An 18,654-nucleotide genomic window follows, 5' to 3' on the forward strand; every position below is an offset into this window, starting at 1 on the left:
CGCCTCTGCCCGGCCACCCATCGTCTGGGAAGTGAGGAGCGCCTCTGCCCAGCCACCCACCGTCTGGGAAGTGAGGAGCACCTCTGCCCGACCACCCACCGTCTGGGAAGTGAGGAGCGCCTCTGCCCGGCCACCCACCGTCTGGGAAGTGAGGAGCGCCTCTGCCCGGCCGCCTCGTCTGGGAAGTGAGGAGCGCCTCTGCCCGGCCACCCACCGTCTGAGAAGTGAGGAGCGCCTCTGCCCGGCCACCCACCGTCTGGGAAGTGAGGAGCACCTCTGCCCGGCCACCCCGTCTGGGAAGTGAGGAGCGCCTCTGCCCGGCCGCCCCGTCTGGGAAGTGAGGAGCGCCTCTTCCCGGCCGCCCTGTCTGGGAAGTGAGGAACGCCTCTGCCTGGCCACCCACCGTCTGGGAAGTGAGGAGCGCCTCTGTCCGGCCACCCACCGTCTGGGAAGTGAGGAGCGCCTCTGTCCGGCTGCCCCGTCTGGGAAGTGAGGAGCGCCTCTGCCCGGCCACCCATCGTCTGGGAAGTGAGGAGCGCCTCTGCCCAGCCACCTATCATCTGGGAGGTGAGGGGTGCCTCTGCCCGGCCGCCCCGTCTGGGAGGTGAGGAGAGCCTCTGCCCGGCCGCCCCGTCTGGGAGGAAGTGAGGAGCACCTCTGCCCGGCCGCCCCGTCCGGGAAGAAGTGAGAAGCGCCTCTGCCCGGGCGCCCCGTCCGGGAAGAAGTGAGGAGCGCCTCTGCCCGGCCGCCCCGTCTGGGAAGTGAGGAGAGCCTCTGCCCAGCCACCCATCGTCTGGGAAGTGAGGAGCGCCTCTGCCCGGCCGCCCCGTCTGGGAAGTGAGGAGCGCCTCTGCCCGGCCGCCCCGTCTGGGAAGTGAGGAGCGCCTCGGCCCGGCCGCCCCGTCTGGGAAGTGAGGAGCCCTCTGCCCGGCCACCCATCGTCTGGGAAGTGAGGGGCGCCTCTGCCCGGCCACCTGTCGTCTGGGAAGAAGTCTGGGAAGTGAGGAGCGCCTCTGCCCGGCCGCCCCGTGTCTGGGAAGAAGTGAGGAGCGCCTCTGCCCAGCCGCTCTGTCTGGGAGGTCTACCACGGAGGCCAGAAGCAATGTGGGGGCTGGACGTGGTGGCTCACGCCTGTGGTCCCGGCACTCTGGGGGGCGAGGCGGGTTGATCACTTCGGGCTAGGAGTTCGAGACCAGTCTGGCCAACTTGGCGAAACATGAAAAATACAACAGACAAACCAACCAACCAACTCAGTGACAACAAAACAGGTCTACCCTGGAGTCATACTCTAATTTTTTCTATTTTCCTCCCTTTCTGATCCTTTATCCCACTTTCTTTTTCTTCCTCTTCCTTCTCCCTCTTCTTTGTCAAATAGAGGATTGAGTTATTATCACTGATCCATATAAAGTCCCTCTCTCATTTATTTTAACTCCCACTCCCCATTTCTATTCCCCGACTTCCCATGTGTAACCTTCCTAATATGTTTGATACGCATCTTTTTGTTTGTATGTATTTTTAGAAAGTGTTTATTGTTTTTGTGTGCAAAAAAAATTAATAAAAAAAAATGGGAAAAAAAAGACATCTTGATAAGCTACATAACAATTTTATGAAACGAATACAATTTACACATTTAGTAATAATTGTCTTGAGGTAAATTTATAGGATTACCATCCTTATTCTCCTTAAGCTGTCATATATCAATTATCAGTGACTCTTACGGTTTTTCACCAGTGGTTTATTTGAAATTGTTTAATAGAGAAAGCCACCAAACTGATTATGATTTCCAGCTGAGTGATAAATCTGAGCAACTGACAAATCTCCCAAACTAGTCAACTAATATCTGAAAATTTTCAAATTAATATATTTTAAGTAAAAAAACCCATATTTTTTAAAAGATAGTATTAAAAATATGATTCCTCCATTAAGGATATAAATCCTCTGGCACAATTTAGAAAATGATGTAGGAAAATGCTAAATAATGTTGCTCTCAGCTTGGAATACAAAGTTTAAAGAGAGACTGATACTTAGTTTGATACTAAAATATCAAACTTCAAGAAACAGCTTATATTATCTTGCAATGATCAATGCAGTATGTCACTGATATCTAAAATCAAGTTTTACAAAATATCCTCCTATAAAAAATAAAATTCATCTATCAGAAAAACTACCTAAATCTCAGAAACAGGCGTTTTTTTCATGCAGTGGTGGGTTTGTATCTTTGATTGACTCTCTATAGACTGATCAGTAGGTATTAAGCTCTGTAGGAGTAGAAGTTAACTTGTAGATTCTGTTTAGAATAAAAGCAAATAGGCTGGGCACGGTGGCTCACGTCTGTAATCCTAGCACTTTGGGAGGCCGAGGCGGGTGGATCACAAGGTAGGAGTTTGAGATCAGCCTGGCCAACATGGTGAAACCTCATCTCTAGTAGAAAAAAAAAAAAAAAAAAATTAGCTGGGCATGGTGGTGCATGCCTGTAATCTCAGCTACTCGGGAGGCTGAGGCAGAAGAATCGCTTGAACCTGGGAGGTGGAGGTTGAGCCAAGATTGCACCACTGCACTACAGCCTGGGCAACAGAGCAAGACTCCATCTCAAAAAAAAGAAAGAATAAAGGCAAATAATTGTTGTCTAACGAGATTGATATATTGCCGTCCAGTGGAATAAGAGACAACCTCAAAGTTTACAACTTATGGATCTATAGAACAATAATTAGTTTTGTAACTAATTTGGTTGGCAATCTTTTCCTATAAAAACCCTGAATTCCTCAAATGCTTTTTGAACCACAGCTTACAAATTACTGGTAACCTCATTTATCAATGAATTGAATAATGTATTTGACTTATGCTCATTTTATATTTGCATCAGAGTCATGATTTTACCTTTAGGAAAACGACACTTTAACATAAGCTTTATCAATTTAAGAATGTGGAGTGATGAAATTCTGACTTTCATCAACTATTTTCAAATAGCCATCTCCATGAACATTCTAATATTTATGCATACCATTAAATTTATGAAGAAAAAGGTTACTGGTTGCGTTCAAAGTAGTATCATTTTACTAAGCAGAAATCTAAATTTCAAATCTATCCTCACATTACCAAAGAAATCTGAAATCTAATAATCAGCATAAAGGGAACAACAATTAAAAAAAAAACTGTAAAAAAGAAGGAAAAAAAAGATCACTACCCTGGACAAGCATTTCAAACTTTTGCTAAGTCCTTTCAAAGGCAATACAAAACATAAAGTTTTAAAAATAATAAAGCCCTACATAAATATTACTTTTCCCCTTCATTTTATATATGCTAGAGAAGTTAAGACAAGACAAATTAAACGACTAAAGCACAATATTGTATTAACTAGCACATATCATGGTTCAACAAGTTTGAAGAGAAAGGTATTTACCATATGGTCTTCAATAAAACTTTTGTGCAGGTTTTCTTTCATCTCAAATTTTAACTTGCAGAAAGATTAAAAACTTGTTTCTCCTTTACTCTCATTATTCCTTCTGTAACTATAATACTTATCCTTTCCTAGTAAAACATTCCCCAAAAACCTACCACTGAAACTTTCATTTTGTAGGCACTGAGATGTTTTATTATTATTTCACTATTGCTAAGAATGTGCGTGCAAGATCCAGAATGAAAATCTGCCTTTGTATGTATTTCTGCACTTAGTAAAGATTCATGTGTGTATATATGTTCATACACATACTATTTTGATGTTTATGTCTGCTTGTACCTGTTTGTTGAAGAATATTTTTCTCACTCAAGGAAAATAGGTTTCTATAAAAACTGGAAAGAATCAGAATAAATGGAGCCAGAGGTGTTCTTGAAAGAAGAGCATCATGGAAGTCTTTGGTCCTGGATCCTACAATTACGTATAGTCTCAAAAAAAGAACGTGATTAGATCCAGTATTAAGAGGTAAGAGAATAAAGCAATTTAGAATGGGTGCTGGTTAACATTAAATAAACAACACTTTAATGAGTGACAAAAAAAGAGAGTGGAGATCCTTTTAATAATTAATCTCTCCATTTGAGGACAAGATTAATGCCAGTATGACCTCAATTTTATCTTGTCATTAGATAGAATATAGACACTATCATCAAACCAGCAAAACCTATCATAGTCACCAGGTACAACACTGCTGAAGGATACGAAGTACTTGAATATAATATCTGAGTTCCTAAAAAGGAAAATGAACAGGTAGGTATCTATGTCAGAGACAGGAAGGATATACAGAGAAATATTAAGGTTAGCAATGAGAGATGAATATTCAATCGCTGATGAAAAATATTGGAGGAGTGAATAGGAAGGAAGTTACCTAGAAGAAAAAATTTAGAAAGTATCATGGGCAAGAAAACAAGAAATCATGTGGGAACAAGGTGTCACCAAAATGACCACTGGGTGTATACTTGATGAGCATTGTGGACAGCTGGTAATAAATCTTTGTTGCAGATAATTTAATTTTATAAGGTAAAACATACATTTATGCTTACAGGATCACCACTACTCTTAACAAAGTTTTTAAAATATTTTTTTAAATATGTATACTAGATGTACAAACACAGGCTTAATTACAACAGCCTAAATTATCCAAAATAATACCAAGAAAAATAATTTGCAATTAAACAAGCATCTATGTTGGATTTAATTATATAGAGCTCTAAGTATCATTTAATAGATAGTGTTGAATTGTCCCCTTAAAGCCGGGTTTGCCTGGCAGTGTATTAACCAGCATTTGAAATTACTCGCACCTCATTAGGAAATTGGGCTTTTAATAAGTGCCCAGTGCTTACTTACTTGAGAAAACATCCTAGCTGAATCTCTTCAAGGGCTAAGAAAACATATTGATATAAGAAGTTTTAATGCTTCTTGTTTTATCTATGACACCACATCAAGGTAGACAGAAATTCTGTCTTCTATTTTATCCTCCAAGATGCAGGGTATTTAGTCACTATTAATTTATGTAACATAAGACCCAACTACCAGAGCATCTCTGAGCAGATGCCTATTTAGTTTATGCAGGATGTGACAGGTGCCTCATAAAAGGGATCTTCTGTGGTACTGGGTGTTCACAGCTTTAGTTTCGGCTATTTGCCCCTGGTTCACTTTGCATTGTCTCAGAGCAACATTCCCTGCATGCCCCAGGCCATGAACTGCAGACCTCACTGGCTGGCTGAAGTCTTCACTCACCATGCTCCTGACTCTTGAAGCAACATTCAGACCTCCTGGCTTCAGCTTTTACTTTCTTCCCTCACTATGCTTTTGTCTCTTTTTGTTGGGGCGAAGTTTTCCAATCAACTACCGGGGCAACACCCTTCCTAATGTGATCCAGCAGTCTTGGTCATCTTCCCTTACATTACTGGCACACATCCTTCCACAAAGTCTACATAATAGTCAAGTCTACCAATGACAAAAGTTGAAGAGAAAAGTGGGAAAAAATTCTGGCTCCTACTTAGGATGTAGAAAGTTGGAAAGAGCATGGCTCCAACTCTAATATAACAATGACAAAAAAAAATGCAAGTTAATCTGAAAAACCACAACTTTTCTGAAGCCACTGGAGAGCTAAATTCACAAGGAAACCAATTAACCTGGAATCTAAGGAAAGATCTGCATCTTCAAGAAGATGGAACTGGAGTACTTGCTCACCTGGGAAAAATGCCAGACCTGATGCCAGCCAGGTAGGAATTTAGGTTAAAATGTTTAATGAATCACTAAGGCCAAATGTGGGCTAGTGTGAAAGTACAGAACCCACGGGAAGTATAGACACAAGAAGAATTCATACTCACTTGGAGGCTGAATCTCTAGGGGAAAGATCTCTCTGCAGGAGTCATGAGAAAGACTGGAAATAAGAGGAATGAGAGATTTGAAAAAGCCTCTCTTGGAGCACAGGCCTGGGTGAGGGGAAGGGCAGCCACTAATGGAAAGGCATGAAGCACAGCCCAAAATCTTCAATGCTATCTCTCCTATGAAAAAAAAAAATCTTAGAGTGCTGCGGAAAGGACAGAAAATCCTGCTGACCTTAGAGGACAACTGAAGTCCCACCACAGGTGGAAGAAAGGAAAAGAAAAGACTATCACAGGGGAGGGAGTAGAGACAGGAATATATTATAAACCCGAACTATCATAGGTTCCCAAAACTGGGGGAGGGGCAACATTACCCACTAGGCTGAGGGACAAAGAGCCTGCCTAAGATTGAGGCTGAATAAGAACAACAGAGAATGCCTCTCTAACAAATACTGAATAACAAGTAACAGCAGCCTATTGCTGAAGGTCAACTGTATACAGAAAGACTTTCTCTGAGGCGCAGGTACAAAGAAAAGACCTAGAGCAGGGGGTAGAACAAATAATGAAAAAGCAAAATTCTCTGGCAAACCAGCCCCCATCTTCAACACAAAGCAACTCTAGAGAAATTAGAAGCCTGTGGTGCACTGAGGAAAATAACAGCAACAACAAAATCCAAAGCCAACTCAATTCCTGGTTAGAACTCAACCCTTCTCTTATGCTATCAAAAGCCTAGAAAAAGGGCAAGATGAGCCCATGTGCAGGCACAAATACTACCTACACCTCAGTCTTTACTGTCCTAAACAAGATGTCTAACATTCAATAAAAAATAACAAGGCACACACAAAAAAGGAAAGAAAATGACCCACTGTCAAGAAACAAAGCAAACAACGTAAGTGGAGTAAGACAGATGCAGATGTAAGGACTATCAGATAGGAAATTTAAGACACTGATGCTATAGAGAATGAAAAAATAACACAAGGACAGATGAGGAATTTCAGCAAAGAGAAACTCTAAGGAAGAGTCAAATAGAAATGCTACAAATCAAAAGCATGGTAATTTTCAATGGTCCCATCAACAAACTTAACACGACCAAGGAAACAAAGAGTGAACTTGAAAATGGATCAAGAGAAAATAACCTAAACTGTAACACAAAGAGAAAGACACAGGGATAAAAATAAAACAGAAGACCAAAGAAAATGGTGAGAAAATTTCAAATATTGTATCATACATCCAAATGGAGGTTCCAGAGGAAACAGAAAAAGGGCAGACAAAATATTTGAAAAGAGAATGTATAAGCATTTTCCAAAATTGATGACAGACATCAAACCAGATATCTAAGAAGTACAGAGAACACTAAGTGGAATAAATACCAAATAGAACACACAGAGATATAGCAAAATAAAACTGCTAAAAACCAAAATCAAAATGAAAATCTTGCAAGTGGCTAAAGGGGAAAAAAAGGCAAATAACATACACAGAGGACCAAAGACATAAATAACAGCGGCCTTCTTTTCAGTGACCGTTACAATGAGAAGGCAAAGGCAATGAGACAGCACTTTTAATTTTATTTAATTTTTACTTTTTTTTCTTTTTTGAGGCAGGGTCTCACTCTGTTGCCCAGGCTGGAATGCAATGGCATGATCTCGGCTCACTGCAACCTGTGCTTCCTGGGTTCAAGCAATTCTCCTGTCTCAGCCTCCCGAGTAGCTGGGACTACAGGCACATGCCACCACGCCCAGCTAATTTATGTATTTTTAGTAGATATGGGGTTTCACCATATTGGTCAGGCCAGTCTCAAACTCCTGACCCTCAGGTGATCCACTGCCTTGGCCTCCCAAAGTGCTGGGATTTCAAGAGCCACCGCACCCAGCGAGAAAGCACTTTTAAATACAGTTGACCCTTGAACAACTCAGTACTGAATTGCACAGGCCCACTTACAGGGGAGTTTTCTTCTGCCTCTGCTACCCCGAGACTGTAAGACCAACCCCTCCACTTCCTCTTCCTCCTCAGCCTCAAGACAATGAGAATGGAGACCTTTATGATGATCTACTTCTACTTAATAAATAGTAAATATATCTTCTCTTCCTTATGATTTTCTTAACATTTTTTCTCTAGCTTATTTTATTGTAAGAATACAATGTATAATCATATACAAAATTTGTGTTGACTGTTTATGTTATTGGTAAGGCTTTTGGTCAATAGTAGGCTATTAGCATTTAAGTTCTTGGAAAGTCAAAAGTTAGACACAAATTTTCAACTGCACAGGAGGCTGCTGGCCCTAACCCCTGCATTGTTCACAGGTCAAAGGCATGATTAAAGTGCTGAAAGAAAAAAAAAAAAACTTGAAAATAATTTTCAAAACTAAAATAGAAATACAGATTTTCTTTATTAGGCAAACAAAAAATGAGACAATTCAATGCCAACAGACCTGCACTGCAAGATATATTAAAAGTACTTTAGGCAGAAGGAATGTTAACATCAGACAAAAAGATGAATCTCCAAAAAGAAACGAAGAATGCCAGAAATGGCATAAATGAAAGTAAATATGAAATTAATTTAAAATTTTTAATTGCTGTAAAAGAAAACAGATTATCTGTAGCAAAAAAATGTAGCAATGTAGTGTTTGTTTATAGCACAGTAAAAGTGAAATGCATAATAATGGGATGGAAGTATTGGAGATATACTGTTTTAAGGTCCTTCTATTTCATGTGAAGTGGTATAATTGAAGGTTAGACTCTGATTATTAAAGATGTATACAGTAAACTAAGGTAACCATTAAAATAATTAAGAGACATAAATTACAAGCCAATAATGGAGTAAGGTGTAATTATAAAAAATACTTAGTCCAAAGGCAGAAAAGAACAAAAAAACCCCATAAAATCTAGCAAGATGGTAGATTTTATAAACTATATCAATAATTGCATTAAATATAGTCTTACCCATGAAAAGACAGAGATTGTTAAACTGGATATGACAGCAAGATCCAACTATATGGTGTCTACAAAAAATTCATTTTAAATATAAAGAAATAAAAGTAAAAGAATGGAAAAGATACAACACACTAACACTAATCAACAGAATGCTGGAGTGGTTATATTAATATCAGACAATGTACACTTCAGAGCCAGATATAGTATCAGGAATAAAAAAGAACATTAAAAAATGATAAATTGGGCCCTACTCACCAAGAAGACATAGCTATCCTAAATCTTTATGCAATAAACAATAGAGCTTCAAAACACATGAAGCAAAAACTGACAAAAATAAAATAGAAATAGTTCCACATATAACAGTTGGAGGTTGCAATATTCCTCTTTTCAGTTATTAAAAGAACAGGCAGACACAGTATTACCATGGATAGAGAAGACCTGAAAAACACTATGAATCATCTTGACAGTTACAGAACACTCCATCCAACAACAGAATACTTATTCTGGGAACTCACCAAGATAGAACATATAGTGTGTCACAAACCAAACCTTAAACTTAAAATGACTGAAGTCAGCCGGGCACGGTGCCTCATGCCTGTAATCCCAGCACTTTGGGAGGCCGAGGTGGGCAGATCACCTGAGGTTGGGAGTTTGAGACCAGCGTGACTAACGTGGAGAAACCCCGTCTCTACTAAAAATGCAAAATTAGCCGGGTGTGGTGGTGCATGCCTGTAATCTCAGCTACGTGGAAAGCTGAGGTAGGAGAATCTCTTGAACCTGGGAGGCGGAGGTTGCAGTGAGCCGAGGTCGCACCACTGCACTCCAGCCTGGGCAACAAGAGCGAAACTCCATCTCGAAAAAAAAAACAAAAAAACCTGAAGTCATAAAATACATATTCTTGACCATAGCTCACAAACATTAACTCAAAATAGATCACAGATCTAAATTTAATCCGTAAAACTATACAACTTTTAGAAGAAAATATCAAGGACAATCTTTGTGACCTTGAGTAAGGCAAAGATTTCTCAGATTAGGACAACAAAAGTCTGATTCATAAAAGAAAACTTTCTCCACCTGTGAAATCAGAAGGCAAAAAAAAAAAACTGAAAAAGTGGACTTCATCATAGTTAAAAAAAATTTCTTGAAAAATGTTAAGAGAATGACAAGGCAAACAATAGACTAGGAGGTAATATTTGTAAATTATGTTTCATAAATGACTTCTATACAAAATACATAAAAAACTCTCAAAATCCAGTAACAAAAAAAGACCTTATTTTTTTTTTAAATGGGTAAAAGGTTTAAACTGATACCATCTGTGATACTGTGATACAAGAAATATGCATTTACTCTTTGTCCCCGCTTCCTGGCATAGAACTCCTGAAACCTTGTAATTCCTAGGTGATAGGAGCATCCTTTATTACAGTATTTGGTCTCAGTCCCCAGTTATTGACACAAGAGTTATAAGATCCTTGGCATTTCTGGAGTGATAAGTGTTTTTTTGGATGTTGGTAAGATAAGTGGTGGCTGTGGGCCTCTAAACAGATTCAAGATGAAGGCTTGTCACCAAAAAGACCAAGGCATAATTTGAAACTTTCATGGCCACTCCTCTCCCTCCAGAGAAGGGAGAGAGGCTGGAGACTGAGTTAGTTAATCACTAATGTCCAGTGATTTGGAGAGTTTCTGGGTTGATAAACATGTCCACGGACCAGGAGGGTGGTGCACCCCAACTCCCTAGGGTTAGAAGCTCCTGCGCTCTGAATCATTCTAGACCTTGCACTTTGTATATCACTTCATCTGGGTTGTTCATATAAAGCCAGTAAATGTTAATAAAGTGATTCCCTGAATTCTGTGAATCAATATAGCAAATTACTAAACCTGAGAAGGGGCTTGTGAGTACAGAAACAGTTTTCCTACCACCAGTCAGGGGCTAGAAATGGAGAAGTTAACTATAGGAGCATATAGGGGAATTCTGGGTGTGATGAGACACTTCCTGATTTCTTGATTGTGGTTTTATATGTTTTGTCAGAACTCTCAGAACTATACACTAAAATGGATTAATTTCACTGCACATAAATTATAGCTTAATTTTTTTAAGTAAAGAATAAAACCATGTATTTTTAAGAAATTTCAAGCCATCTCCTTTAAGAATAAACTAAGTTTTCTCAAATCTTTCTATCCAATATACATTAACGACCTTTTCTCTATACCAAAAATATACTGATACTGACCTCGGTAAAAATAAAAATGAGTGTATAGTATGGCAAGTTCCAAAATGAATCTTTATTATCTGACTGTAAGCATTCCAAGGGCCTATATTACACCAGGTTGGAGTTAGACTTTGTATTCTTCAAAGTTTCCACACTTTATTTAGACAATGTAAAGTCTGTTATTTATCAACTCTCCTACTGGGAAGTTGAGAATTAACAGGTGTGGAAGAAAGAATATGACAAACTGCTTAGATTTACATTCCATCGTAGTGCTTTTTTCTAACCTACAATAAGATGTACTATCACACAAGGAAAGTGAAAGAGAGAAATAAAAAGTCAGTAGGAAAGGATGGATAACTGTTCATGTACTAAAACTGGCCAGATACTAAAAAATAATTATGACATGTCATAGAAAATATAATTTCAACTCCAAAATGTCTAGGATTTTCTAGTATTTGTCAAATTTCCTCTCCATAATGCAATAAAAAAATTTAAATACAAAGGTTCTACTTATTCAAAGAAGTTAACAAAGAATGATACAATTGAAAATGGAAAACAAGAAAGCTTTCATGACCTTTAACAAAATATCATACTTCATTCAGCAAGTATCCAAATGCTGACCATATGCTAATTATTACTTAGGCACTAATTAAGCATTCCTTAAGCACTGCTTAGTAACCAATGCTGAACCATCAAAAATAATTTCAGTAAAATACTATTTTTAAAGATATAAAGGACTTTAAAAAAAGAGATTACATTTACCTCAAAGCCAAGTCTATCCTTTTCCTTCCAAAAACAAAAATGTGTTACTTTCTTATCCCAGAATTCATCTGGCTTTACCACACAAACAAGGGACACCTCAGCTGGAACAACATTCTATAAAATACAGAAAAATAATTACAAATTACACATGTAAAATGAATAATTTACTAAATTTATAAATTACCAGACAGTCAAGATTAAGCTACGTAAGAGACTTTTGGAGAAGAATTAAAATAATAAAGAAGAAATTCTCTAGACTTCAAAACATACATGGCAATAAAGAAGAACTTGAAAGACAAGGTGATTCAGAAAATACTTCAAATAAACAATGCAGCATAAATTGTACATGTGAATTACTTTTTGTTTTATTGAATCTGTGTACTAGGAATATGTTTAGCTTAAACTGTAAGAGTTAATTTTTAGTTGAGAAATTATTAAATTTGATTTTTCTACAATATGAAAAATTTTTTCTAACACAATCATCTTGGAGAATTTCTTCAAAAGACGTAAAGTCAATTTTCTCACTAAAATAAGTTTTTTATCAGTCATTATACAATGAGACCAAGATTTTACATGATTATTAACTTTAAGAGGAGGACAAAAAGCTAATCTTTGACGAATACAATTTCACATTTACTTGATATGGTTACTTATACTACCTAATGAACTGAAATGAACATTTATTGAATTAATATTTCACATATATTTTATCAAGTCCTATAGAGTCTAACTTTAAAATGTATCTTAAATCCAACAAGTTCTACCACCTGCACTGTTAACAACCCCAAACTATCCAGCTTTCTGAAATACTATCATTACAAGGCTCCTTGCTTGACTTTCTCTTGCACTCTGAATGAAATTCAAATCTCTTACCAAGACCTAAAAGGCCCTTCAAGCTCAGGCCCCTGCTGGCCTCTCAGATCTCATCTTACACCTTCCCCTCCTAGCTCACTCCTCCACAACAGCCATGCTGACCTCGCTGCTCCTGCAATATGAAAAGTCTGTTCTACTTCAGGTCTTTGTCCATGCTATTTCCTCTATCTGGAATGTCCTTTGCCTTATACCTAGGAGTGCTCCCTCAGTTTATTTAAGATTCTATTCAAATATTCCCTCTTCAGAGAGGCCTTCCTGTCTACCCTACCTAAAGTGGCATCATCTGACTCAGTCTCTTTTACTGCTGTATTTTTCTTCACAGCATTTATCACCATGGGCTGTTACATTTGCTTAACTGCTTATTGTCTAACTCTTCAAGTAGAATATAAAATAATAAAAATAAAACCTTCCCAATGGCAGGTACCTTATCTATCCTGTCACCCCTATATTTCCAGTGTTTATGACAAATGTCTCACATATATAATAGAACACATGCTATAAATATTTGTTAAATAAATGAATCCTCTTTAACAAGTAGATCTCATTCTCTTAATTTTACAGGAGAGTAATTTGAGCTTCAGAGAAACAAAGTCACTTGTCTAAGACAACAGAGTTAAAAAGTCATTGAGCTGAATAGAAACCACCTCTGTCTGACTAAAGTTCTACTACACTACTTCATATGCTCTGAACCTGGGGTCAATACATTCTTTCCGAAAGGTCCAGATAATAAGTATTTTAAGCTTTGCAGGCCATAATGTCTCTATTGCTACCACTCAGTTCTGTCAGGATAGTATGAAAGCAGCCACACACAATATATAAATGAATGGGCATGGCTGAGCTCCAATAAAACTTTATAAATTCAAGGGCCCAACCTCTGTTCTAGACCATAAATTACAGCACTGAATAATTATAATAATAATTACTATTATTACTATTCAGGGAAAAATGGAAAACCTTTGGAGGTAAACATGCACACATCATAAATCTAGCATCCTCTGCAACAACTGGATTGTGACTAAGGTAAGTAAAATAAATTCAATGGTATCAAAACTTTTATCAGAGGGGCTGGAAAATTTAAGATAAAATTGAGCTTTATTCATATATTGCCTTGTGGAAGATTATTATTTCAAAATCATTGAATATGAAAGCTGTGAGAAACAAGAGAAACCACACCCCTCATTTTAGAGAATACTAGTTATAGGCATTGTGGGGTCCCAAACAGCTGGTCCCAGTACCTTCCGAGATGAAAGCAATGAATGACTTCATATGTAGAAACTGTTTGACTAGAAGTAAAAAGGCCATTGCAACTTCTGAAAATGTTAACTATTAATAAATCCAAAAGTTGTTAAAATACCTATCAGAAAAGAAATCGCAAGAGGGGATTAAATCATCCATTGATTGTTCTTCAAAACTGCCACTGATCAAAGTCCAGTTCAAACAGCAAGTCCCAAACAGCTCATCTGTGACACAGTTGAATGACAGGATGAAAGGAAGAACACAAGGTCATAATTAATGGATATCTTACCTAATAGTTATTTTAACAACTTTCACAGGGAAGAGTTAATTCTCAAGGTTTGAAATATAAAAGTGCTGGACGCACTTTTTTTTCCAAAGAAAAAGTTATTTTAGGACACCAATTTGTGCTCCCTTAAAAACTGATCCTGCAGAGGCTATGTCCTTTCTAACCCAAAGAGTGATTCTAGCCTGTAATCCCAGCGATTTGGGAGGCTGAAGCAGAAGGATCACCTGAGCGCAGGAGTTTGAGACCAGCTGCAGCAATATAGTCTCTACAAAATAAAAAAAAGTAGCCAGGTGTGGTGGCCCTCGCCTCCAGTCCCAACTACTCAGGGGGCTGAGGCAGGAGGACTGCCTGAGCCCAGGAGCTGGAGGCTTCAGTAAGCCATGAACTGCACTCCAGGCTGAGTGACAAAATGAGTCCCTGACTTTAAAAAACAAAGAAAAAAAAGGTGGGGTGGGGGGATTCTAATGATGAAAAGTATAAGCCAAACATTTAAGAAGAATGAGGCAATGGGTAGAAAATTCAGAGACCACCTCAGATACATGCCACTGGTAAACACACATTTTAAAATGGATAAAGTCAAGGTCTGGGGCTTACTTAGTCTATACTAAGTTCCAATTTTAAGTTATTTAAAATCCTTGAGCCTCGTTGACCTCTGTAAGGTTGTGAGGCCAAAATTAAATGAGATAATTCATATAGCAAGCTTAGCACAGTACCAGAAACATAATAAGCACTAAAACTAGAACTAAAACCTAAAATTACCACTTTGTTCCTATCCCTTGAATCCCTTTCTCCCAATTAACCTAAATAAATGATAAAACGTTAAAAACCATTCTCCTTAGTTATCATTTAAATTTTAAAATTATATACCTTTCCACAGAACCCTAAAGTAGCTACCTTATTTGTTGAATTCATTTAAAATTCTTGATCTTTCTTTCAATATCACTGATATCCACTTAAGTGAATGTTTATGATTCCACGTTACTACCAACTTATGTTTCCCCTAGACTGGCCTGCCGTCAGCTACTCTCATTGTATTTGCTTCATTATGAGCTATATTTAAGTCAGCGTACCTGTGAGGAAAGCCCTCTTTACTTTCATTCAAATTGGATAATTCAAATTTTACCTCTCTAGAAGCCCTTCTACAGAAGGCCAAGTGCATGAGAGCAATCTGCCCTCCCCGTCACTCAAATGTTTTACTTTTCCTTTCCATATCATATCTTCAATACCCTTAAAATAAATCAACAAATGTCTACTGGGTGCCTACTACATGCCAGGGGATCACATAAACATTCTGTGTGGAACATGAGGAAATATAAAACACAAGACTGGCATCAGATCTCAAAAAGTTTGTAATCGTAGATGTTTATTAAATGTTAATTTGTGAGGGGCTGAAATTCCTGAGGACACAGCTGTTAAGCAAGTTTCTTCTGGGCTACAAATAAATAAGATCATCATGAATCCTGATGCTTTATGTAAGAAATAGGGGACTAGAAGAGAAAGACATGCCAGAATCACCTGAGAAGTTTCTTCGAACGACACTTAACCAATCCTACCACCCACCTCTAGTTTCGGAATGGGGTGCAAGAGGGAGAATGATACAGACACCAGAGCATGCAAAAGCTCCCAGGTGAGTCTCATCATTTCAATGCTCACACATTGAAAATCACTGGCCTCCTTTCTTAAATTACTTAAACATGACATATTATTTTCATTTACAAACCTATTAGAATAGAGTTGAGATTTACTTAACTGCTTAAATTCAAACCTAAGGAGTTGAATTTGAACAATCCAATAGTGATAAGTGCATTTTCACAACTCAGTCACTGCTAGGAAGCCAGGCACAGTCCAATAAATTAAATGCATTTGCCATTTTCACCAGGATCTGTTGCTGTAAAATAAAAACCATTTCCTGATAGACAAAACCAAAATTACCTGTAGCATTACGACTACTGTTTTCACCACATTCCACTGTGATTTTCTGCCATCCACAATCACGGTGAATCCTCTAGCCTTACACTTCTCACTGAAACAAAACAAAATTACAAAGCATTAAAACAAGCTCCAGATTTCGTTCTTCATAATTCTAAATAAAGAAGGTTTAAAACTTAATCGCATATGGAGTAGAATTAATCTCACTTGGTTTAGTTTACATTGTCAATAAATAAAATTCTTGAGAGTATCCTTTCATTTTCTCAAGCAATTTATTTTTCTCATTTTAGGAAATGTTCACAATTTACAAACTAATGTGGCAAGAAAATTATTCTAAAAGCATAAAAATGTCTTAAAAAGTAAAGAAATAAAAGCAACATTCAAACAGTCCTACTAGTCTCTCAATTTCTTTGTCTGTAAAATGGGATCACAGTGAAGTAAGTTACTAATTGCCAAATGTGTTATATATTTCTTGTCTCACCTTCCTGCCAGAAGTATAAGATTTGTGAAGTGATAGTTCAAAACAGATAGAAAATAAAGTAAGTTATTAATAAACCACAATAATGGGCTTCTTAGCGTTCTTTTGGAGAAATTTAATGAGATGAGGTAGAACTTGCTGATTCAAAAGCTTGTATAGACCATGTTTAACCCACTTCTGCTCTCACTTTTGCATTCTCAGTCACTTGACCAGCAAAATATTATTTTTAGTGTTGGATTCCTGTATTACATTGAGTGATTTAAGTATTAACTAAACACTTCCCAGAAGTCTAACCTAGTAAAACACAACAATTTCTGGAGAGAAAAACTCCATTCTAAAGGCCAAAACTACATACCTATCATTATCATTATTATTATTATTGTGTTTACTTATCAACTTAATGTAAGGATCTCAACTGCCCTCCTTCCAATACAGTAAATGGAACTACAGCTTTGCTTATCAGAGCAAGATTTTGGTAGTGAAACCTGTCCCCATTCAAACTGTTCCCAATTACATACATTATAGGAAAAAATAAACAGACCTTTTCCTGGGATTTAAATCCACCAACAGTTCAGGGGACTTTACTAGTCCTCCTCTTCTCCCTCCAAGCATGCACACTAGTTCCAAGAAGGATCTTGGAGAAGTCATGTCCTGTTCTACCGAGAAACAGTAAGATCACAAGAAATGAGGATGATATTGCTAAAAGTTTAGAGTGGGAGGGAACAGGCAAGGACAGAAGCTGAGCTTCCAAAGTAAACAAAAGAGTATTCAAGAGGTAAGGCAAACTGATGCATATGTTCACACAAAAACCTGCATATAAATATTCACAGCAGAATAATTCATAATAGCTGAAGAGTAGAAACAATCCAAATGTCCACCAACTAATGAAGAGAAAAACAAAACACAATATAACCAAACAATGAGACATTATTCAGCCATAAAAAAAGAATGAATTACTGACAGATGCTAAAACATGGCTAAACCTCGAAAACATTATGCTAAGTAAAAGACGCCAGACACAAAAGGACACACATTGAACGATTCCATTTATATGAAATGTCCAGAATAGGCAAATCTAGAGACAGAAAGCAGATTAGTGGTTGACAAGGGTTAGGAGGGAAGAATGGAGAGTACTGCCAATGGGAACAAGGTTTATTTTGGGCTGATAAAAATGTTCTGAAATTAGATAGCATAATGGATGCAAAACCTGTGAATATACTAAAAATCACCGAATTGTCTACTTTAAAAAGATGATTTTTATGACATGTGAATTATATCTCAATAAAACAAAAGTACTCTATTTTTGGATTTGCATCACAAGATAAAGGATCCACTAAATATTCTTTGGGAAAAACTAAAGGTAAGGCCAATCCAGTGATCACTTGTGGGTTAGCAAAAGAAAATCAAAGACTTGCAGAGGAGGCTAGGCGTGGTGCCTCATGTCTCTAATCCCAGCACTTTGGGAGACTAGGGCAAGAGGATGGCTTGAGCCAAGGAGTTTGAGGCCAGCACGGGAGACCAGCAAGACTCCATCTCTATCTAAAAACAAATAAAAGACTTGTGGAGAGAAGCAAACCTGAAACACAATGACTATCTGTGGGCTCAAGTAATGAGGGGACTCCTGGAGTTCTCCACCAACAAAACATCTAAGAAGACCACCATGACACAGGAGAGGATACAAGCCCAAGAGTGATCAGCTAGGCAGGGTAGCTGGCTGTTGAGTGGTCTGGAGTAGTGGCAACAATGCAGGGATTCTACCAATGCCTTTTTCAGGAAGGAGAGCTAAGACACAGCAGTCCAGGAGAGGGCCTTCCCACCAACAGAAATGTGCCACGTGCCATTCTCATAATGTGATACTTTCTCAACACTGGCATCTGTATCCCTGAGATGTAGGTTACACAACCGTTTTGTTAAATACATTTTATATAAGCAATACATTTATATTTCAAAGCACACTATAAATTAATCTGTACATTAAGACTAAGAAAGTAATGAAGCTTGCAAATACCATCTGTAGTGATCTTAAAGGAATAAAATACTCTAAATTTATCTTTCAGAGTACTTAGAAACACGCTTAACTCTGTCATATTCTCACATTTTACTTAGATAATGAAAATACACAGAATCCAAAGATAACTATTTCAAAATTGCCAGACCAAGTGGTCTTTC

General features: G+C 38.0%; 1 protein-coding gene across 3 annotated transcripts in view; it reads right to left on the reverse strand.

The window, feature by feature from the left end:
• The window catches only part of SESTD1 (SEC14 and spectrin domain containing 1), a 165,063-nt gene that overhangs the window by 66,862 nt on the left and 79,547 nt on the right, over positions 1-18,654 (reverse strand). For all 3 annotated transcript variants that reach the window (XM_030802447.1, XM_030802446.1, XM_030802448.1), the window contains exons 4-5: positions 16,011-16,101; positions 11,684-11,797 (exon numbers count right to left, since the gene is read on the reverse strand). In XM_030802447.1, the coding sequence (XP_030658307.1) occupies positions 11,684-11,797; positions 16,011-16,101 (205 nt within the window). The remainder of the gene's footprint in view (positions 1-11,683; positions 11,798-16,010; positions 16,102-18,654) is intronic.

The sequence above is a fragment of the Nomascus leucogenys genome, chromosome 22a (assembly GCF_006542625.1).
Source record: "Nomascus leucogenys isolate Asia chromosome 22a, Asia_NLE_v1, whole genome shotgun sequence".
NCBI classification, from domain to species: Eukaryota; Metazoa; Chordata; class Mammalia; order Primates; family Hylobatidae; genus Nomascus; species Nomascus leucogenys.